This window comes from Musca domestica, unplaced genomic scaffold (assembly GCF_030504385.1).
Source record: "Musca domestica strain aabys unplaced genomic scaffold, Musca_domestica.polishedcontigs.V.1.1 22, whole genome shotgun sequence".
Classification (NCBI taxonomy): domain Eukaryota; kingdom Metazoa; phylum Arthropoda; class Insecta; order Diptera; family Muscidae; genus Musca; species Musca domestica.
In genome coordinates, this window is record NW_026712262.1 from 4,505,349 (window position 1) to 4,523,871 (window position 18,523).

At 36.3% G+C, this 18,523-nt stretch overlaps 1 protein-coding gene across 1 annotated transcript in view; it reads left to right on the forward strand.

Annotated features, from left to right (window-relative positions):
• The window catches only part of LOC101896333 (mucin-3A), a 266,310-nt gene that overhangs the window by 137,138 nt on the left and 110,649 nt on the right, over positions 1-18,523 (forward strand). Inside the window, exon 4 of the mRNA XM_011292830.3 lies at positions 15,104-15,317. Coding sequence (XP_011291132.2) covers positions 15,104-15,317 — 214 coding nt within the window. The remainder of the gene's footprint in view (positions 1-15,103; positions 15,318-18,523) is intronic.

An 18,523-nucleotide genomic window follows, 5' to 3' on the forward strand; every position in this document is an offset into this window, starting at 1 on the left:
CATATAGCTCCTAGTTTTGGCTGTCTAAGTAAGTTGCTTTGTTCAGACGTATATGATGTCCACAGGGGGTTACCAATCCGGGTACGAGATTTTTTACTGATTCGGCATGTGGTGGGGACTAACAGATAATCTCAATTCTCTGTCCCATCACCATATATCTTTCAGATCCTTTCAGGGTCATTTTCAAACTAATAGGTTGCCGTTCACTTGTGAAAGAGCTGAATAGTCCTCGCTCATCGCAGTGAGAAAGCTACGTTTAAGTAAACGTGGTAATTAGACCGCTCCATCAGTGTAGCACTCACCCTATTCGCCGATCGTGCCTTGAACTTCCTCTCATTTTGAGTGACCAGTCCCATCTTGAATGAAGCTAAAAGTGGTAGTATTACTACGAAATCTGACCGGAGACTCTTTTTATGCAACGCGTTGGTTGTAGTTTACACCCAAATAGCGGGTAGCACTTCGGCTCGATGTGAGTTGCATTCTCAGCCGATTGCTGTGACCCATAGAGCAGCAGAGATATATGAGAGTCCTCAACCCTCTACCAAGAGGGAAGTGAAGCTGATATTCGAATTGGCACTTGTGGAAAAGACCCCGAACTCGGTGGAGGGCTACCATTCTCTAAGAGAACTCTGGGTAATCCAAAAGGGGTGCTGATGGTAGATTGGCTTAGAATTTCATGCTTATCCTTGATGTACTCCAGGGGGTCTCCAATGAATATTTCGAAGTATTGCAAACGGAACGATTATGCATCTAATGGTACAGGGTATAAAAACTGGTATAATATATTGATGTTTTTTTTTTTCGGAAACCCTACAACCAGCATAATAGCAATTAAAAAGTTCGAAGGTCAAATTTTTGATACCCTCCACCATTAGTAATTATATAAAATATCCCAATTAATTTGTTCCTCCTTTTATCAATCTATTTAATTTCGTTCGGAAGCCATAGTGATTTCCACAACGGACATCGCTAGAATATATACTTAGCTGATCAAGAATATATATTGTTTGTGGGGTCTAAAATACATATTTTGAGGTATTAAAAACGGAATGACAAATATAATACGCAGAATATTTTTTGGTCGAAAATGTTAACCCTCAAACGAGCCAATAAAGGGGTATATTTCAGAATATAATCAAAAGCTCCCTTTTGATACCCTTCTGGTATTCCAATTAAAGGGCTTCTATGAGAAGAACTTTATGTCATCTACGTTAAGAGCTTCATACCTTCAATTAATTTTAAAATTATGTCCTAACCTGTCTTTCGTTTTGAGGTTTATCCTGGCATCAGAAAAAAATAAAAGCGCGGACGATCACAGAATTAAGACAGTAAAAGACAGGTGAAAAGTGAACATCGAACGACAGTAAGTGACTTCAGTAAACATCTTTCTTTAGAGCACTTATCCAGGTCTCTAAGTCCTGAATACTTGAAACCCCGAAGTATATTCAGAATCTTTGCATATCCTTGTTTCTCGCACACATAGGCTTGCAAACTCTGGTAGAAGTGCTTCAGTGCCTATTAGGGGCTCTTGCAACCGTGGTTTCGCATATCCTAGATCAAGCTTATTCCTATAGAATAAAGTCTCTCACAGACGTAGCCTTACATACTATCTCCCCGATCTGGTTTGAGTACTTATAAAGGTGTCTCGCATAAATTCCATCCGGAAATCTTGCATGAACCATCCCGAATCCTGAGCAACAACCTGCTGCTTTCCTGCCCCGTGTCGTGAGTACTTATTCAGGCCTCGAGTCAATGGTTACGGCAGAAAAAACAAAATTCAATTGACTTCTACGACAAGGGTTATGAATGTGGCATTATGGTATGTCACAAATTACCAATTACAATGGGGTACAACCCCATCTGATTGGTTTGAACAATTGTTTTACGCAGTTATGGTTATGGCACGTCTAATTGAATATTAAAGTGGATTATTAACCGAGAACAACTGTCCTTCTCTTTTTGTCTCAAAAGAAATAAATTTTTGTATGAACCGTTGGACACCAGCTAGCTATTCTAGCCTAAGAATAAACCCTGTCGTTACACTATGAGACGACTTTTATGTATTCTATCAGAAAACCTTCAGGCTCTGTGTAAGAAGTCCTTTTGGTTTCTTCAGAGAACCTTCTAGCTTCATATGAGAATATCTTCTGGCCTTTTATGAGTAGACCATTGGTCTGCTATGAGATACCGTTTTTCTATAAAAAATATCTGGTCATCTTTAAAAAGAGCTTCTACAGTTATTCTACAAAGAGACCTTCATATTGCCTTTATTGTGAAGACCTTCTGATTTTCCATCAAAAGATCAGCTATGAGAAACCTATAAGAAATCCTTACAAAATCTCTTTTAATAGAAGAGTATCTATGTCAGTCTATGGACCTATAAAAATGTTTCTACTATTTGGAGGCTTTTCAAAGATTTTTCACAGCCTAGACTTATAAAAATTTTCCTAACATTTGCATAGTTTACCAGTAGGCTGGTTAAATAGGCCATGCCGGCCCACGTTTTCGTATAGCTCCCATATAACGGTACCTCCCGATATTCGGTATTTTCATGATTTTAGCGACATTATTATTTAAATAACTCCGGTTATTTAAAATTTCGCATTTGAAATTCGTAATGGGTAGTACAGCCTAAAACAAAAAATTGTGTATGCAGATCCAAGTCTTCGTATTTTGATGATTTCAGCAACATTATTCACCGGAATCATTTCAAATTCGTGCTGGAAGATCCTAATGGGATCCGGAATTGTTTCAAATTTCGTATTTGAAGTTCGTTATGGGTCCAAATCCCAAGGCCAAAATTTTATGTATGCAGGTCCAAGTCCTTGCATAGCCCCCATAAAACGGTGCCTTCCAATAGTCGGTATTTTGACGTTTTCAGCATCATTATTCACTTGAATCGTTTCAAATTTCGTACTGAAAAATCCTAATGGGTACTACATCCCATGACAAAAATTCCTTAGAAATGGTGTAGGGTATTCAAAGTTCGGTCCGGCCGTACTTAGCTTCTTTTTTACTTGTTTATATATCCCATTCCGTTATCATTGTGTAATTTCATATACCCAAAGAAAATCGAAAGACAACACCCATATGGAGCGAGAGAGAGAGAGAGAGAGTGAGTGAGAGAAAAAAACTAATTTTTAAATTACAAAAAACATTGTTCACTTCGCTGTTCACACAATTTTCCCATACCACAGATTCAACGCAAGATTCATTTAGCGTCTCAAAATTGCTGAATACATAATCCTCCTCTTGAGAAGTAATTAAAGCTCCATAAAATATTAATGATATTTTTCGCCTCTTAATTCCATCCTTGTCAAATGCTTATCTGCGGGATAAACAGTGTGATAATTATCACCTCCGTTTGATATTGCGCCAGGTACTGACTCGGTAGTCCGTGTGAGTGCGAGTGTGTATGCGTGTTGGTGAGCGTGAGTGAGATCTATAATTCCTACAAATGAAAAGCTTTTCATAAATTACAAATGCTTGAAAACATTCAATTACGACTTGTAATTTATTTCACTTAAGACCGACCACAAATCTCGTGGTGTCAAAGTGCTGTGTGTGTGCGACGGGGTATTTCCTCGAAGAAAAACTGGGGGGCATGGGGCAGTGTGAAAGGTCCTTTTAATAAATTTTAATTGGTTTGACACTAGAGTTTGCACAACTTCATGGTGTAGTTTGTTGCCAACACTGTGGCATTATGTGAGCTTTTGCAGTGCATAGAGCATAGGAAAGGAGAGAGGGGAGAGAGGAAGAGGGTGGCATTAAAACGAAGCAAAAAAATCCCCCTAAATGCTATTTAGAACAAATGTGCATGTCTTCTCATTCTTTCCTACTTTTCTGCTCTGCTTGCGATTGTTCATTGAAAGGACATAACAGAAACCTAAAAAACGGACATGTACCATTCATTTCGAACAAATGTAGTTGGCCATGTGGCCGGGCAACGAGGAAAGTTCCGAATGTCGCTGGGTATTCTATGAACTGAACTGTTTCCTTACTCTGTCGATGTGTTTTTTTTTTCTCCTTCGTCCTTGTCAGATGGTTTTACACACATACATACAGATATAAAGAGAGACAGACAGACAGACGGACGGACACATATATGAGTGTCCATAACCTCAAATTCATTCATCCATTGCCGGGGTTTGTAGCAATGCATCTGCCATCTCCATTCCAGCCACAACTGCACCATCGTTGTCATACACTGCAGTATGGGGAAATTGAATTTCCTCGGCAATATTTTCAATTGTTGGCGATAGGAGGGCTTGCTATCGCTTTAGTTAGCCCCACGCCATACTGTGGTCTTGGCATCTGCGTTGCTCGACATTGGCGCTGCATCGGCAACAAAAGATGAAAAAATGCAATCCTCCAAATTAACTTTGAAAAATTTGCGTTCTGCTTTGGTGACTGGGAGTATCAGACTACAAATCCAATTTAACAAAATGCAAATAAACCAAATGTCATTGCAAATAGAAGAGCACTAGATCATGGCAATTCAAGCATTTCATAGAGTTTTTTTTTACTTCGTCGTCATCCTGCTCGAGTTCTCTTCCCGAAATTGCATTGTCATAATTCTGGGAATGTAAAATTAAGAAAAATATTTATTTTTGAAATGTTGTTGTGATGAAGAACAATGCGCTGGATAAAGAATTTTGAACAGTTTGGGGTATAGTTTAAAGATGCCCACACTCAACCAAATACTTATTTTTTAAAGACTTGCGATTATAAATGTCAAATTTGAACAAAATATAAAGGTGAACCTGAATAACCATTATTTACCCCATACGCTTGATGAGAATGAAAATCACTGTGTCAACTATAAATTTCATTTATTATTCCATTTAATTTTAATATTGCTTTTTTAAGCACCACCTGTGATTCATAAGACCTAAAATATTAAAAGTCTAAACAGCAAAACCTCCTCATTTCCTAGGTATTGATTCAGGATTTTTCTTGTAAACATATAAACATTTTATATCGACTCAATATTCCGCTAGACCGATTTATATGAAATACAAATTAGAACAAGTAAAAGGCTGTAAGTTCGGCCGGGCCAAACTTTGAATACCCTCCACCATTTGGAACAAACTTGGCAATTTTCAAAAATATAAAATCCGTTAAAAATTCTGTTAAAATCTTAAAAAAAAAACAAATGTGGCCCTATATTAGGGTATCTATACGACGACATGAACCTGCATAGGCAACTTTTTTCATAAGCCATTACAATATTCAAATGCAAAACTTGAAAAAAAATCTATTATAATGTAGCTAAAATCATCAAAATACCGAATATAGGGAGGTACCATGGGGGTTATAAAACGTGGACCTGCACAGACCAGAGGGTACCGTTATATGGGGGCTATACGAAGACGTGGACCTGCACAGACAATTTTCTGTCATAGGCTATCGTATCTATTACGAATTTCAAATACTATTTTTCAAACAATTCCGGTAAATAATGTCGCTAAAATCATCAAAAGACCGCATATAGGGAGGTACCGTTGTATGGGGGCTTTACGAAGACGTGGACCTACATGTTTGAGTAAATGTTTATCAACTTACTTCATTTCATTGCTAAATCGACATAGAATTGTATGCTGTGGTGTCTAAAATGTATATTTCGAGGTGTTACAAACGGAACGACAAACTTAATATACCCTCCATAATATGGTGGAGGGTATAAAAAGCTTATCTGCGCAACAGAAAATATTAAATTTTATAAAAAATTTCTTTCAGCATTTTGGAATTTCAATCTGGAAAACGATTCGGAATAACTTTGCGCCGTAATTGTAATCGCTCACACAACTGGCTGCAGGGGACCAGATCTCCTTGATCGAAATCCATTTCAAGACATTTGAAGTATATTTAGCCATGTTCGTCCGCATAGCTGCTGATTCCCAACCGATTTGGTATGGGCCATGGCAAATTCAAGTGGAGAAAATGAGCAAAACACAAAAAGGTTTTTAATTCTCTGGATAATTTTTCAATCGGAAAATATTGTCAAAACACTCGAAAAATAAAAACCGGTAGGAACCTGTATGGGTGATTTACTCCCATATATTGACCTAATAAATATTTACTGCAAAAGGCGTACTATGCCCTGCGAAGTTGAAGCAAATCGATTCTCTGGAAATAACTAAAATCGGTGGATATTTTTACAAAGGGCTATACCAGAACATGAACCTACATTGAGAATATTTTGCAAGGTATATTTCTTCACATTAAGAATAAAAGGGTAAAAACGCGTTAAGTTCGGCCGAACTGAAGTTTTAGTACACTCCACAATGAGGTAATGAAAGCCTTTAAAAATAAAAGAATCTGCATTTGCAATTTTGTCAGTAAAATCGGTGAATAAAAATTCTTAAAAATGACGTGAACCGTACAAACCGTGATACTGGTAGCGTAGCCCGATGTCAAGAAAGTGAGCGGAAGAAATCAGCAACATCAGCAGGAATGTTTCGAAAAGTAAAGAAGCGACTTGATCGAAACCCGCGTCGCAGTGGCCGAAAAATGGCTCGTGAGCTGAACATATCGCAATATTCCATTCGGCAAATATTGAAAAAAGAGCTTGGGGTAAAGCCATTAAAATTCCAAACAAGTGCAAGAACTTACACCGCAATATAATGAAAATAGACTCAAAAGAGCTAAAGAGTTGTTTCGCTTGGCCGAAAGTGGTTAACTGCCGAATTTGGTTTTCTCCGATGAGAAAACATTCGTTGTCCAGCAGTTTGTAAACAAACGAACAAAATGATCGCGTTTAATTTCCAAAGAGGTCTGTTGAAAATGTGCACCTTCGCTTAGCCACCAGAACTCAAGCGCCGGCCATGGTGATGGTATGGGTCGCTCTCCGCTCGTGTTAATCGACCGTGGCATCAGAATAAATGCCGAATATTATTGTGAAAATATTCTGGAGGGTGTATTAAATCCTTGAGCAAACATTTTGGCCGCAGACCATAGACATTCCAACAAGACTCAGCACCATCGCATTCAGCACGCGCCACCCAGGAATGGTTACAAAATGATATCCAATGGCCACCAAAATCTCCGGATACCAATCCGTTGGACTATTGTGTCTGGAGTATTATGGATAGCAAGGCTGGCACTAAAAGGTATTGTCGATCACCTCAAGCAAGCGCTTCGCCGGAAATTGGCCAAAATACCGCAGAGCAACATTCTGGCCGCGTGTGACGGTTTCATTGGCCGTTTGAAGGCCATAATTTGTGCCAAAGGTGACCAATTCGAACAAATCTAAACTTATTCTAAAATTTAATGATATTTCCGACATTTTTGCTTTAATTCAATAAAATTTTAAAAAAAAGAATGTAAAAATCGGAAATTATGGCGTTTGACCTTGTTGCAGTTGTTGCCCCGAGATATTCGGTATTTCCAGAATTTCTGCTACACTATTCACCGGAATTCCGTCAAATTTCGTATTTGAAGTTCGTAATGGTACCTCCCTTTATTCGGTATTTTAATGACATTAGTCTTTAAAGTTAGAAACCGTACTAAAGCCTATGACAAAAAATTACTTATCCGGCACCACGTCTTCGTATAGCCCCTTTATAAAGGTTTTCATTCAAGCGATATTATTCGATGGATTTTTTTTTTTTTTAAATTTTCAAGTCTTTTCTGATTGGTGGAGGATACAAAAACTCCGGCCCGTCCGAACTTGAAATTTATGACCGCAAGTAAACAGCGCATCCTTTTCTGTTTTATGGTCAGTATAAAACATTATTGTTGTTGTTGTTGTTGTTGTTGCTGCTGCTGCTGTAGTTGTCTTGTTTTAACGTGTGTTATGTTAATTAAATGGCCAAAAAATAAAAGATAATTATAATTTGGCTCTTGACTGATGCCATTAAATATGAATAAGGCAGATATCTTTAAAATGCCGAACGAAATGCAAAGGAGTTTTTTTTTTTCATTGGCCAAAATATTTAATGAATGCAATTTACATTATTTTATTAAAGAAGACATAAAAATGAAATAATTACAATTAATATAATATTAATTAATTTTTGTTCATTTCGTAATTGCATGTTGCCGTTTAAATACAACATTGTAAATATTTATGGTTAATCATTTTAATAATGAAATAAAATTTGAATTTGAAATACACTTAAGATTGTTTAAAAAATGTTTAAATTTATTTGGTTATTATATTTCAGATTACAATTACAACTGCAATAGCAATAAGCAGGGTAGAGACCACTTGAACCCACACCACTATAATTTAAGGTAAAGTTTCTGTTGATCTGAAGAAATCGCTCAAGATATTGGGATATATAGTTGGATTATTTGAAATTTCAATCCAAATATCAAGATGCCTTATCTAAACTTCGATTGTCTGAAGTTACAAATAATGTTTCTCTATGATGATACGAAGATGGAACAAAAATGCAATCCTTTTTTTTTTCATATTTGTTTTTATACCCTCCACCATAATATGGAGAGTATATTAAGTTTGTCATTCCGTTTGTAACACCTCGAAATATACATTTTAGACCCCGCAAGGTATATATATTCTTGATCAGCATTAAATTCTATGTCGATTTAGCAATGTCTGTCCGTTTGTGGAAATCACTCTAGCTTCCGAACAAAATGCAGTAAGTTTATAAAAATTTGCTCAAATGTGTATTATGTCTGTAGGACTTTTGGTATTGAAAATGGGCCATGTAGGTCCACCTCTTCCTATAGCCCCCCCATATAACAGTACCTCCCGATATGCGGTATTTTGATGATTTTAGCGACATTATTTACCGGAATTGTTTCAAATTTGGTATTTGAAGTTCGTAATGGATACTACAGCCTATGTCAGAGAATTGTCTGTCCAGGTCCTCGTCTTCGTATAGCCCCCATGTAACGGTAGTCCCCAATATTCGGTATTTTGATGATTTTTGCGACATTATTTACCGGAATTATTTCAAATTCCGCATTTGAAGTTCGTAATGGATACTACAGCCTATGACAGAAAATTTTCTGTGCAGGTTCTATAACCCCCATGGTACCTCCCTATATTCGGTATTTTCATGATTTTAGGTTCATTATAAACAGATTTTTTTCAAGTATCTCATTTGAATATTGTAATAGCTTATGAAAAATTTTCTGTGCAGGTTCTATAACCCCCATGGTACCTCCCTATATTCGGTATTTTCATGATTTTAGGTTCATTATAAACAGATTTTTTTCAAGTATCTCATTTGAATATTGTAATAGCTTATGACAAAAGTAGCCTACGGGTTCACGCCTAGGTTCACGTTGTCGTATAGACCATAATATACGGCTACATTCTGTATTTTAAAGATTTTAACAGGACTTTTAACGGGTTTTATTTTTTTGAAAATTACCAAATTTGTACCAAATGGTGGAGGATATACAAAGTTCGGCCCAAACTGACAACTTTTTTTACTTATTTTATTGACTTGTGTTGTTTTTAATTCAAAATTTCAACAAAAGATGTGGTCAATTTCACAATGGTAGGTTTCTGCTCTGTCCTCAGCATTAAGCCCATGCGTCGGTGGCTCTATAATTGTGACCTGTAGAACGACAGCAAAATTAGAAAAAAATCAGTATTTTGTTTTCAATCCAAGAAATATTCCTCAAATATCTCCAAACCAATAACTAAATCGATCCCGGTGGGTCCAAGACCAATATTTTAAATTTTTGGGCCAATAAAACTATTAATAGCACCAAAAATAGTGTTGTAGGATATAACAAGTAAATAAGTAGCAATGTTCGGACGGGCCGGAGTTTTTGTATCCTCCACCAATCAGAAAAGACTTGAAAATTATAATCAATAAATTAATAATCAAGTGGTTATGTTGTGGCGTACCGAAGGACTTGTTTGCCGTCATTTGTTTCATTCCTATGTAGCTACATATTAAATGAGCCAACGGGACATAATAATTGTCAGAATAATAATTAAAATGAGTTGTGATCGCCAAGTAGTGGGACATCAATGGAGGAATATTTTCTTCCCTCAATGTCAAGTCCCAATGAAGAATATCATCCATCCATCCTTCAATTTTTTTTTTTTTTTGGCAAAAGTTCGCTAAAACCTCACCATTTATCATTGGCCAAATGATTAACGACAGGTTAGCAAAAAATAATTGATTGCATCTTGGCTGTCAACAACATTGATGGGGGAGAATGCCAGTCAAATGGTGATTAAAATGTAAAGCTACGGATATGATGACATGGGAAGATTATTGCCAATGGCAACTTCTCAATAAACAAAAACGATTCAAAATTTACTAGGCAGTACTTAAACAAATTGAAAAGTAATTTCACGGAGATAAGCGCGACAATTTCTTCTAAGGAAATATTTTATTTTTAAAATGTAAGTGGCGTGGGATGATTGAAAACTCTTTTACAAATTGGAAATTTCTCTCAGAATGAATTCATAAACAATGTCTTAAATTGAAGCATAGAAAATAATCGGTAATCAAAATACGCAAAAAATGTCAATAACTCTAAAAAATAATGAGTTATGAGCTTATTGTTCCAAATCTTTTACTGAGGGCTGTACTAAAATGTGAACTTTTTGCTAGTAGCATTTCTACAAAATAAGAATTCAAAATACCAAAAGTTGGCTAAATTGGAAAAAAAATGAAAAATAACAAGTAAGTAGTAAGTTCGGCCAACTTCGAATACCCTCCACCATTTGGAACGAATTTGGACATTTTCAAAAATAAAAATCCGTTAAAAATTCTGCTAAAATCTCAAAAAATACCGAGTTCAGACGTTATATTGAAGTCATTACCAATAGTGTAGCTAAAATCACTAAAATACCGTATATAGGGAGGTATCGTTATATCGGAGCTATACGAAGACCAAGACCTGCATAGACAATTCTTTGTCACAGGCTTCAAAAACGACATCTCAAACAATTTCGGTGAGTATTGCACCTAAAATCGTCAAAATACCGAATGTAAGGAGGTACTGATATATAGGACCTATACGAAGACCTGGACCTGCATAGACAATTTTCTGTTACAGACTGTAGTTCCCATTACGAAATCTAAACGTAATTTGAAACTACTCCGGTGAGTAATATGGGGGCTATACGAAGACGTGGACCTGCACAGACAATTTTCTGTCTTAGGCTATAGTGTACTTTTCGAACTTCAAATATTATATTTGAAACAATTCGGGTGAATAATGTCGCTAAAATCATTAAAATACCGAATATCGGGAGGTACCGTAATATGGGGGCTATACGAAGACGTGGACCTGCATACACAATTTTCTGTCCTAGGCTGTAGTATCTATTACGAACTTCAAATACCAAATTTGAAACAATTCTGGTGAAAAATGTCCATAAAATCATTAAAATACCGAATATCGGGAGGTACCGTTATAGGGGGGCTCTACGAAGACTTGGACCTACACAGACAAATTTCTGATGACTGTAGTATCCATCTCGAACTTCAAATACAAAATTTGAAACAATTCCGGTGAATATATTCGTTAAAATCATCAAAATACCGAATATCGGGAGGTACGGTTGTAAGGGGGCTATACGAAGACAATTTGCTGTCTTAGGCTGTAGTATCTATTACGTACTTCAAATACTAAATTTGAAACTATTCCTATTCCTAAAATTATCAAAATACCGAATATCCGGAGGTACCGTTATATGGGGGCTATATGAAAACGTGGACCTATATGCCTCATTTACAAACTTAACCTGCCTACTGGCAAAATATATTTTTGTGCAAAATTGTAGCCTTCTATCATAATTCGTTCGAAAGATGGCCGACAGACTTAGAAATTTAGGCTGATCAAGAATATATATAATTTGTTGGGTCTGATATGAGTATTTCAAAGAGTTACATTTGAAATGAAAAAGTTAATATACCCTCCATAGAATGGTGGAGGGTATAACAAGTACATCAAATAGGAGTTCACTCTTATGTAGAGACTGATGCAGCAATCCGTAAATGTTCAAAGCTCTACATTAAACGTTTGACCATTGCATATGGTCAAGGCTATATAAAGGCCTTAGAGCTTTTTTGGGGTTTTGTTCTACTAGCAAATCCACTTGGAATTCTCTATTACCCAGATCAGGTTATAAGAAAATTTGAAAATCTTCATAGAATCACTTTCTGAGTTAATGTATGCATGTTAGTGCGTCCGTCCGTACGTCCATTAAATCTTGTGAACAAAATGCAAGTCGCATTTAGTATCAGATTGAGATGATATTTTCAAAAGAATATTTGTTTGGTCCAAAGACGGATCCTATTGAAATTGGTGAGAATCGGTTCAAATTTATATATAACTCCCATATATATCTTCAACCGATTGAGGGTTAATTGTGCACCAAAAGGCCAATACAAGTCCAAATGACCTGGTACACCCCACCGAATACAGTCTAGAAGCACGTACATCAAACTTGGTGAAAATCGGTTCAGATAAAGCTATTGCTCCAATACACATGTTTCATCCGATTTGGGGATGTAAGTCCTTAACATGCGTAATATGCACTCCAGAAGAATGATGTTTGGTACCGGATATCATATACTGCTTGAAAATTCCTCTGTCAATTTTTATCGAGATCGGTTCAGATTTGGATATAGCTCCCATATATATATTTATCCGATATCAACCAAATGGCTAATATCAACCCAAATGGAATGAAGTTTGGCATTTACGCATTCCATAACAATGATTTTTGGTACCAGATATCAAATACAGCTCTGAAATAAAAGTATTAAATTTTGTAAAGATCGGTTCAAATTTGGATATAGCTCCCCTATAAATCTCAACCGATTTCGGGTTAATTGTGCACCAAATGGTCAATATGTCTAGAAGCAGGTGCATCAAATTTGGAGAAAATCGGTTCAAATTTTATAGAGAACGGCCAAGATTTGGATATAGGTTCCATATATATCCTCAACACGATTTCAGGTTTATTGTGCAAATAACGGCTAATATCAGCCCAAATGGAGTGAATTTTGAGAAGTATGTTTCCATTTTGTGGAACTCGGCTCCGATATATATTTTTTTAATGGAAATCGTCTAGAAGTGATATCATTCACTTTATAGCAATGTTACTTGGAATAGGTACAGATGCCTCCGTCAAATTTGGTGAAAATCGATTCAGAATTATAGATGCCTCCCGTATATTATTTCTCTCTATAACTGCTCTTAAGCCAAATATATATAGGTGGCATGATCTACTTCAAATAAATTCTTTTGTTACTAAATATGCATGGTGGTGTAGGGTATCATATAGTCGGCCCCACCCGTCTTTCGACTTTTCATTACTGGTCTGGTGTTTGTCATAGTTTTGATACTGAATTCGCTATAAAGTGGCAGTTTTTCGATTTCAGTATGTAGGAAAGAACTGTCCATATAGATCCAAGCTTAAGTATAGTTTTCATATAACTGAAAATTCCGTTATTTGGTATTTTAATGATATGTTTCGCATTTTTCACGAATTTTTTTTTTAAATTTAATATGACTGCAAATTACCTTTTCAGGTTGCAGATTCACAGTGTCGTAAGGTTACCATATAACGGTGGCTCCCTATTTTCGGGATGTTCATGATCCGCAGAATACTAAACTTCCTCACTTATAAATATATTTTCAAAGTGTTAATTTCTCATTGGTGGAGTGTTTAAAAATTCCGATCCGGCTTAACTGCTTTTTTATACCCTCCACCATACATAGTATGGAGGGTATATTAAGTTCGAAATAATGATTTTAGACCCAACAAAGTATAAATATTCTTGATCAGCGTAAAATCCAAAGACGATTTAACCCTATCCGTCCGTCCGTCTGTTCGTCTGTTTTAATCACACTACAGTCAAAACGAATTAAGATAGAAAGCTAAAATTTTGTCTGCAGGCAGGTCAAGTTCGAAAATGGGCTATATCGGTCCAATTTAACGATACCCCCGATATTCCGTATCATGATGATTTTAGCCGCAAGAAGTTCTTTGCGAGTACTTTATCCCTTGGAAGATAATTATCTATATAGGTCCACGATATGGTATAGCCCCAATATAACGGTACCCCTCGATATTCGGTATTTTGATGATCTTAGCCACATTTTTAATGGAATTGTCTGAAATTCCACACAAGGAGTCCCTTCTGAGTACTTTACCCCCAGAAATAGATTTGTCTATATAGGTCCATAATATCGAATATCCCCTATATGTCGGCACCTTCCGATATTAGGTATTTTAAAGGTTTTAACTGAATTTCTAATAGATTTTATTTATTTATTTATTTATTTTTTTTTTTTTTTTTGGAAAATTTCTAATTCGTTTCAAATGGTGGAGGGTATTCAAAGTTCGGCCTGACTGATCTTATTGCTTTTTTACTTGTTTTTTTTTTTCAACTTTGTCACATTTTCGTAAGGTTCCATATAACAGTGGCTTCCTATTTTCGCTAGTTACATGATCGGTTTTCGATCGAATATGTACCATATTATATTTTATAGAGAATTACCTACACAAGTTTACGTTTTCGCACTGTCCCCATAAGACTGTACCTTCCGATATTCACCATTTTGATCATTTCAGCCACATTCTTAAAAACATTTTTCGGCTTAACTGCTTTTTTACTTATTTCGCCTTCCATTGATGGATTTATTGACCTAAGATCAAATAGCCATCGTAAGGTCCTTATAAGTAAAACAATTTTCCAAGAATTTAAAGCGTATTTTAGAGATAATTTTCTCGCTTTGTATTGCATAGCTAATGTCATATGCATAAAAAATCCCCTTCGGAATACCAGCGCCTGCTGTGTACCATGAAAAAAAATAAATAAAAACTTTTCGATTTTCCATTAACCTCATAGACTTTATAACAGCGCTGGTTGTTATTTAATTTTCAGCACAACATGCATTTGGCAGAATCCTCCGCAATAGTTTCTGGTTATTTTCACTTCTGTACCACAGTAACCCACTTCGTATATATTTGCTGTTCCTGCTGTTTTTGTTGGTTTTCATTGCTTCTGAAATACTCGCCATTTATTTTTGTTTTCATTGTTGCGGTCATTCACTACATATCTGTTTGTTCATTCATGTTATTTTATTTCTTATTTGTTTAATGCATTGTCGTTTTTTTTTTCATTCTGCTTTTCTTCCGTTGCAGGTCATGTGGGTGAGACGGACATCGGAAAAAGTATCCCTGTTGACTGTGGGCAACGTCACCTACAGCAGTGACCCCAGGATACGTGTGAAATTTCAATATCCCAACAATTGGCGTTTGCTGATCAATCCCACCCAGTGGGACGATGCGGGCATCTATATGTGTCAAGTCTCTACACATCCACCGCGGGTTTTTACAACAAATTTAACAGTTATAGGTATGTAACACTTTCAAACGAACAAACAAAACAGCGAAACAAACCATTGCCATCGGCTGTTGTAGACTTTAAAGGAAGTGCTTCAACACACACAGACACACATACAAATGCATGTTGCACGGGAAGGCAGGTTGTGGTGGTTGGTTGGCCACCAACACCAGTTCTACCGCAGGACAAACATTAAAATAAATACGACAATTGAAAATGAAAACAAACACATACACATGCATGTATACATGTGTATTTGTGTATGCATGAATGCACATGCACCATCATATACATGTGTATATAACTATATTCTCTTCAGAATGGTATGTTTGTATGTATAATAATTGTTTGCGTTTGTTTGCGGTGAATATGGCCAACAGTTTGTATTAATAGCATTTAACTGAAACATTTGAAAGAGAAGACAATGGGTTTCAAAAATGAAGAGACTGAGAGACTCCCTGCCTCTAATTGATAACATGTATGGATTCATAAATCCCAGCATAATCCTATATCTGTGTGTGTTATATTAAATTAAAATTATCAACAAGGGGGCTTGTGAGATGACATAAAAATACTTTTTGCCGCATTGTTGTTACTCGGCGTGGCACAATAGAATGATTTTAATCCACATATCCATAAAAAAGAATGTACAAATCGGGAAAAAATTACATAATTTGTATAAGCTTATACTTGCGTCTATAGAGAATACCCATATATCATCTTGGACAGCCAAAATAGGCTTCATCCGAATTAAGGTTTGAGATCCTACGTTTTTTACAAAATTCATATAAAGACATTTAGAGACGATCTAGAACTGTGCGCGTGAGCGGTAACTCTCAAAAGGGATTGTCCGACACGTTATAGTTAGGTGAAATTTTAAAAACATTCATGCCGGTTCATGTTTTCTCATAGCACCCATATGATAATATTTTCCGATATTACGTGTTTTGACTAGTGGCTTACTTTTTCTAATGGATCCTTTTTATACCCTCCACCTTGGAAAGGAGGGTATATTAACTTTGTCATTCCGTTTGTATCATCCTTAAATATTCGTCGTAAATCCCATAAAGTACAAATATTCATAATCAGCATAAAATTCGAAGTCGATTTAACGATGTTCGCCTGTCTGACCGTCTGTCTGTTGAAATCACGATACACCACACACTATTTGACGTAGATTAAGGAACAAACTTTGTATTGCATCTAGGATGGTTGGTATTGAAAATGAGATATATCGGCCCTCGTCTTGGTATAGTCCCCATATAACGGTACCTCCCGATATTAGGTATTTTGGTCATTTTTGCCACATTTTTTCAGGGATTTGTCTAAAAATTGGTATTTGTAGGTCATAATGGATTCTAGCTCCGGTGGCGAAACATTGTATGTATAAGTCGACGCTTTGGTATTCGGGTTTTTATTAATTTTTGCTACATTTTTCGCTGTTTTGTCTAAAAACAGTCATAATGGATTCTAACTCTGTTGACGAAACATTGTACGCATTGGCCTACCTTTTTGGTATAGCCCCCATAAAACGGTACCTCCGGATATTCGTTATTTTACTGATGTTTGATACATTTCTTACGGGATTTGTCTACAAATTGGTATTTGTGGTTCATAATGGGTTCTAATGTATCTTTTACCCTAAGGTGGAGAGGACTAAAAGTTCGGCCCTAACATATTTTTTTTTACTTGTTTATACATTCAGCCATATGGCTAGAGAGATATACCCCCTTATTTGATATGGCCAAAACGTGCCTCATCGAAATAAGAGTTCTAGACCCCAGATCTTTTCGGACCAAATCCGTTTCAGGACATTTGGAGTCGATCTAGCGATGTTGGTTCATCTGCCTGTCTGGCTGGTGCGCACTATGACTCTCAAAGGGAGTATTCGATTTGGTCCAAACTCGTAATATAATTATCAAAAGGAAAAGAAAGGATGATCCGATTTTGCTCTAACATTGCAAATTCTAATATTTGTATCAGTGCTAGGTCAAGAGAGGATATGGACTATATCGGTCCACTCCATCAAGTGCCTCCCCCCAAAAATAGTCAAAATTTTGAATAATTATAACTCTTACAAAATGTGATGTAAGTGTCCGATTATCTTCAAATTAAACACATCACAATATTCTAATTAATCCAAGGTATGGTTTGAAGATGGAATATATCGGCCCACTCCACCTGGTATCTCCCCCACAAAGATTCAACATTTTGAATATTTATAAACCTCATCCGATTCCATTCAGACTTGGCACATATCAATACCTCCATAAACACAAGATCTGTTATAAAGATAGTAGAGATCGGACCATTCCTTCTGGTACCTCCCCCACATAGGGTTCAAAATTTTACAAAACATAACGCTCAAAGAACGCGTAATAAGCACCCAACCCTCTTCAAATTTCACACAAACAAACATTTTTGCTAAATTAAGATCTGTTGTGAAGATGATATATATCTGGGTGTGCTGGAGTGCTCTAACGATAGCCACTTGTGGTTTTAAAGCCAAATATGAAGAAATCACACTATCACGCTTGAATTCCATCACGAATAACTTTTTTTCTCACCAAAAAACTTTTGTACGCTTGTAAACAGCATAATAAGCTGTCACTGGAATAATTTTAACAGCTGTCGGACGAGTGGCTTAGAAATTACAGCAGTCTGAATTTGGTTGCAGTTTTATCATCTCACCCTGTTTATTATAAACGAATATTAACCGAACTAATCGGACATGACTACATAATACTTCGAATTTAAGGCAACATACCAAAACTTGTTCCCTTACCCCGTTTCGAACCCAATGTTGGAAGTATCATTCGATTTTTTGGAGAGATGTATACCCATGGCATATGACATTATACATGAAAAGAGACACTTACATTGATATGATATTATTCCATGACATAATTTCAAAGAAGTTTGTTTCGGCACCACCCTAGGTTACTGATCGGACGCGTCTAACTGCTTCGAAACTTCATCCGACTGAGCAAACCTAAATAGTAACTCTTCCTAGCATAATTGTCTATGTCGTTTCATTTTAATTTTTATACCCTCCACCATTCTATGGAGGGTATATTAACTTTGTCATTCCGATTGTAACTCCTCGAAATACTCATTTCAGAACCAACAAAGTATATATATTCTTGACCAGCGTAAAATTCTAAGTCGATTTAGCGATGTCCGTCTGTCTGTCTGTCGGTCTGTCTGTCCGCCTGTCC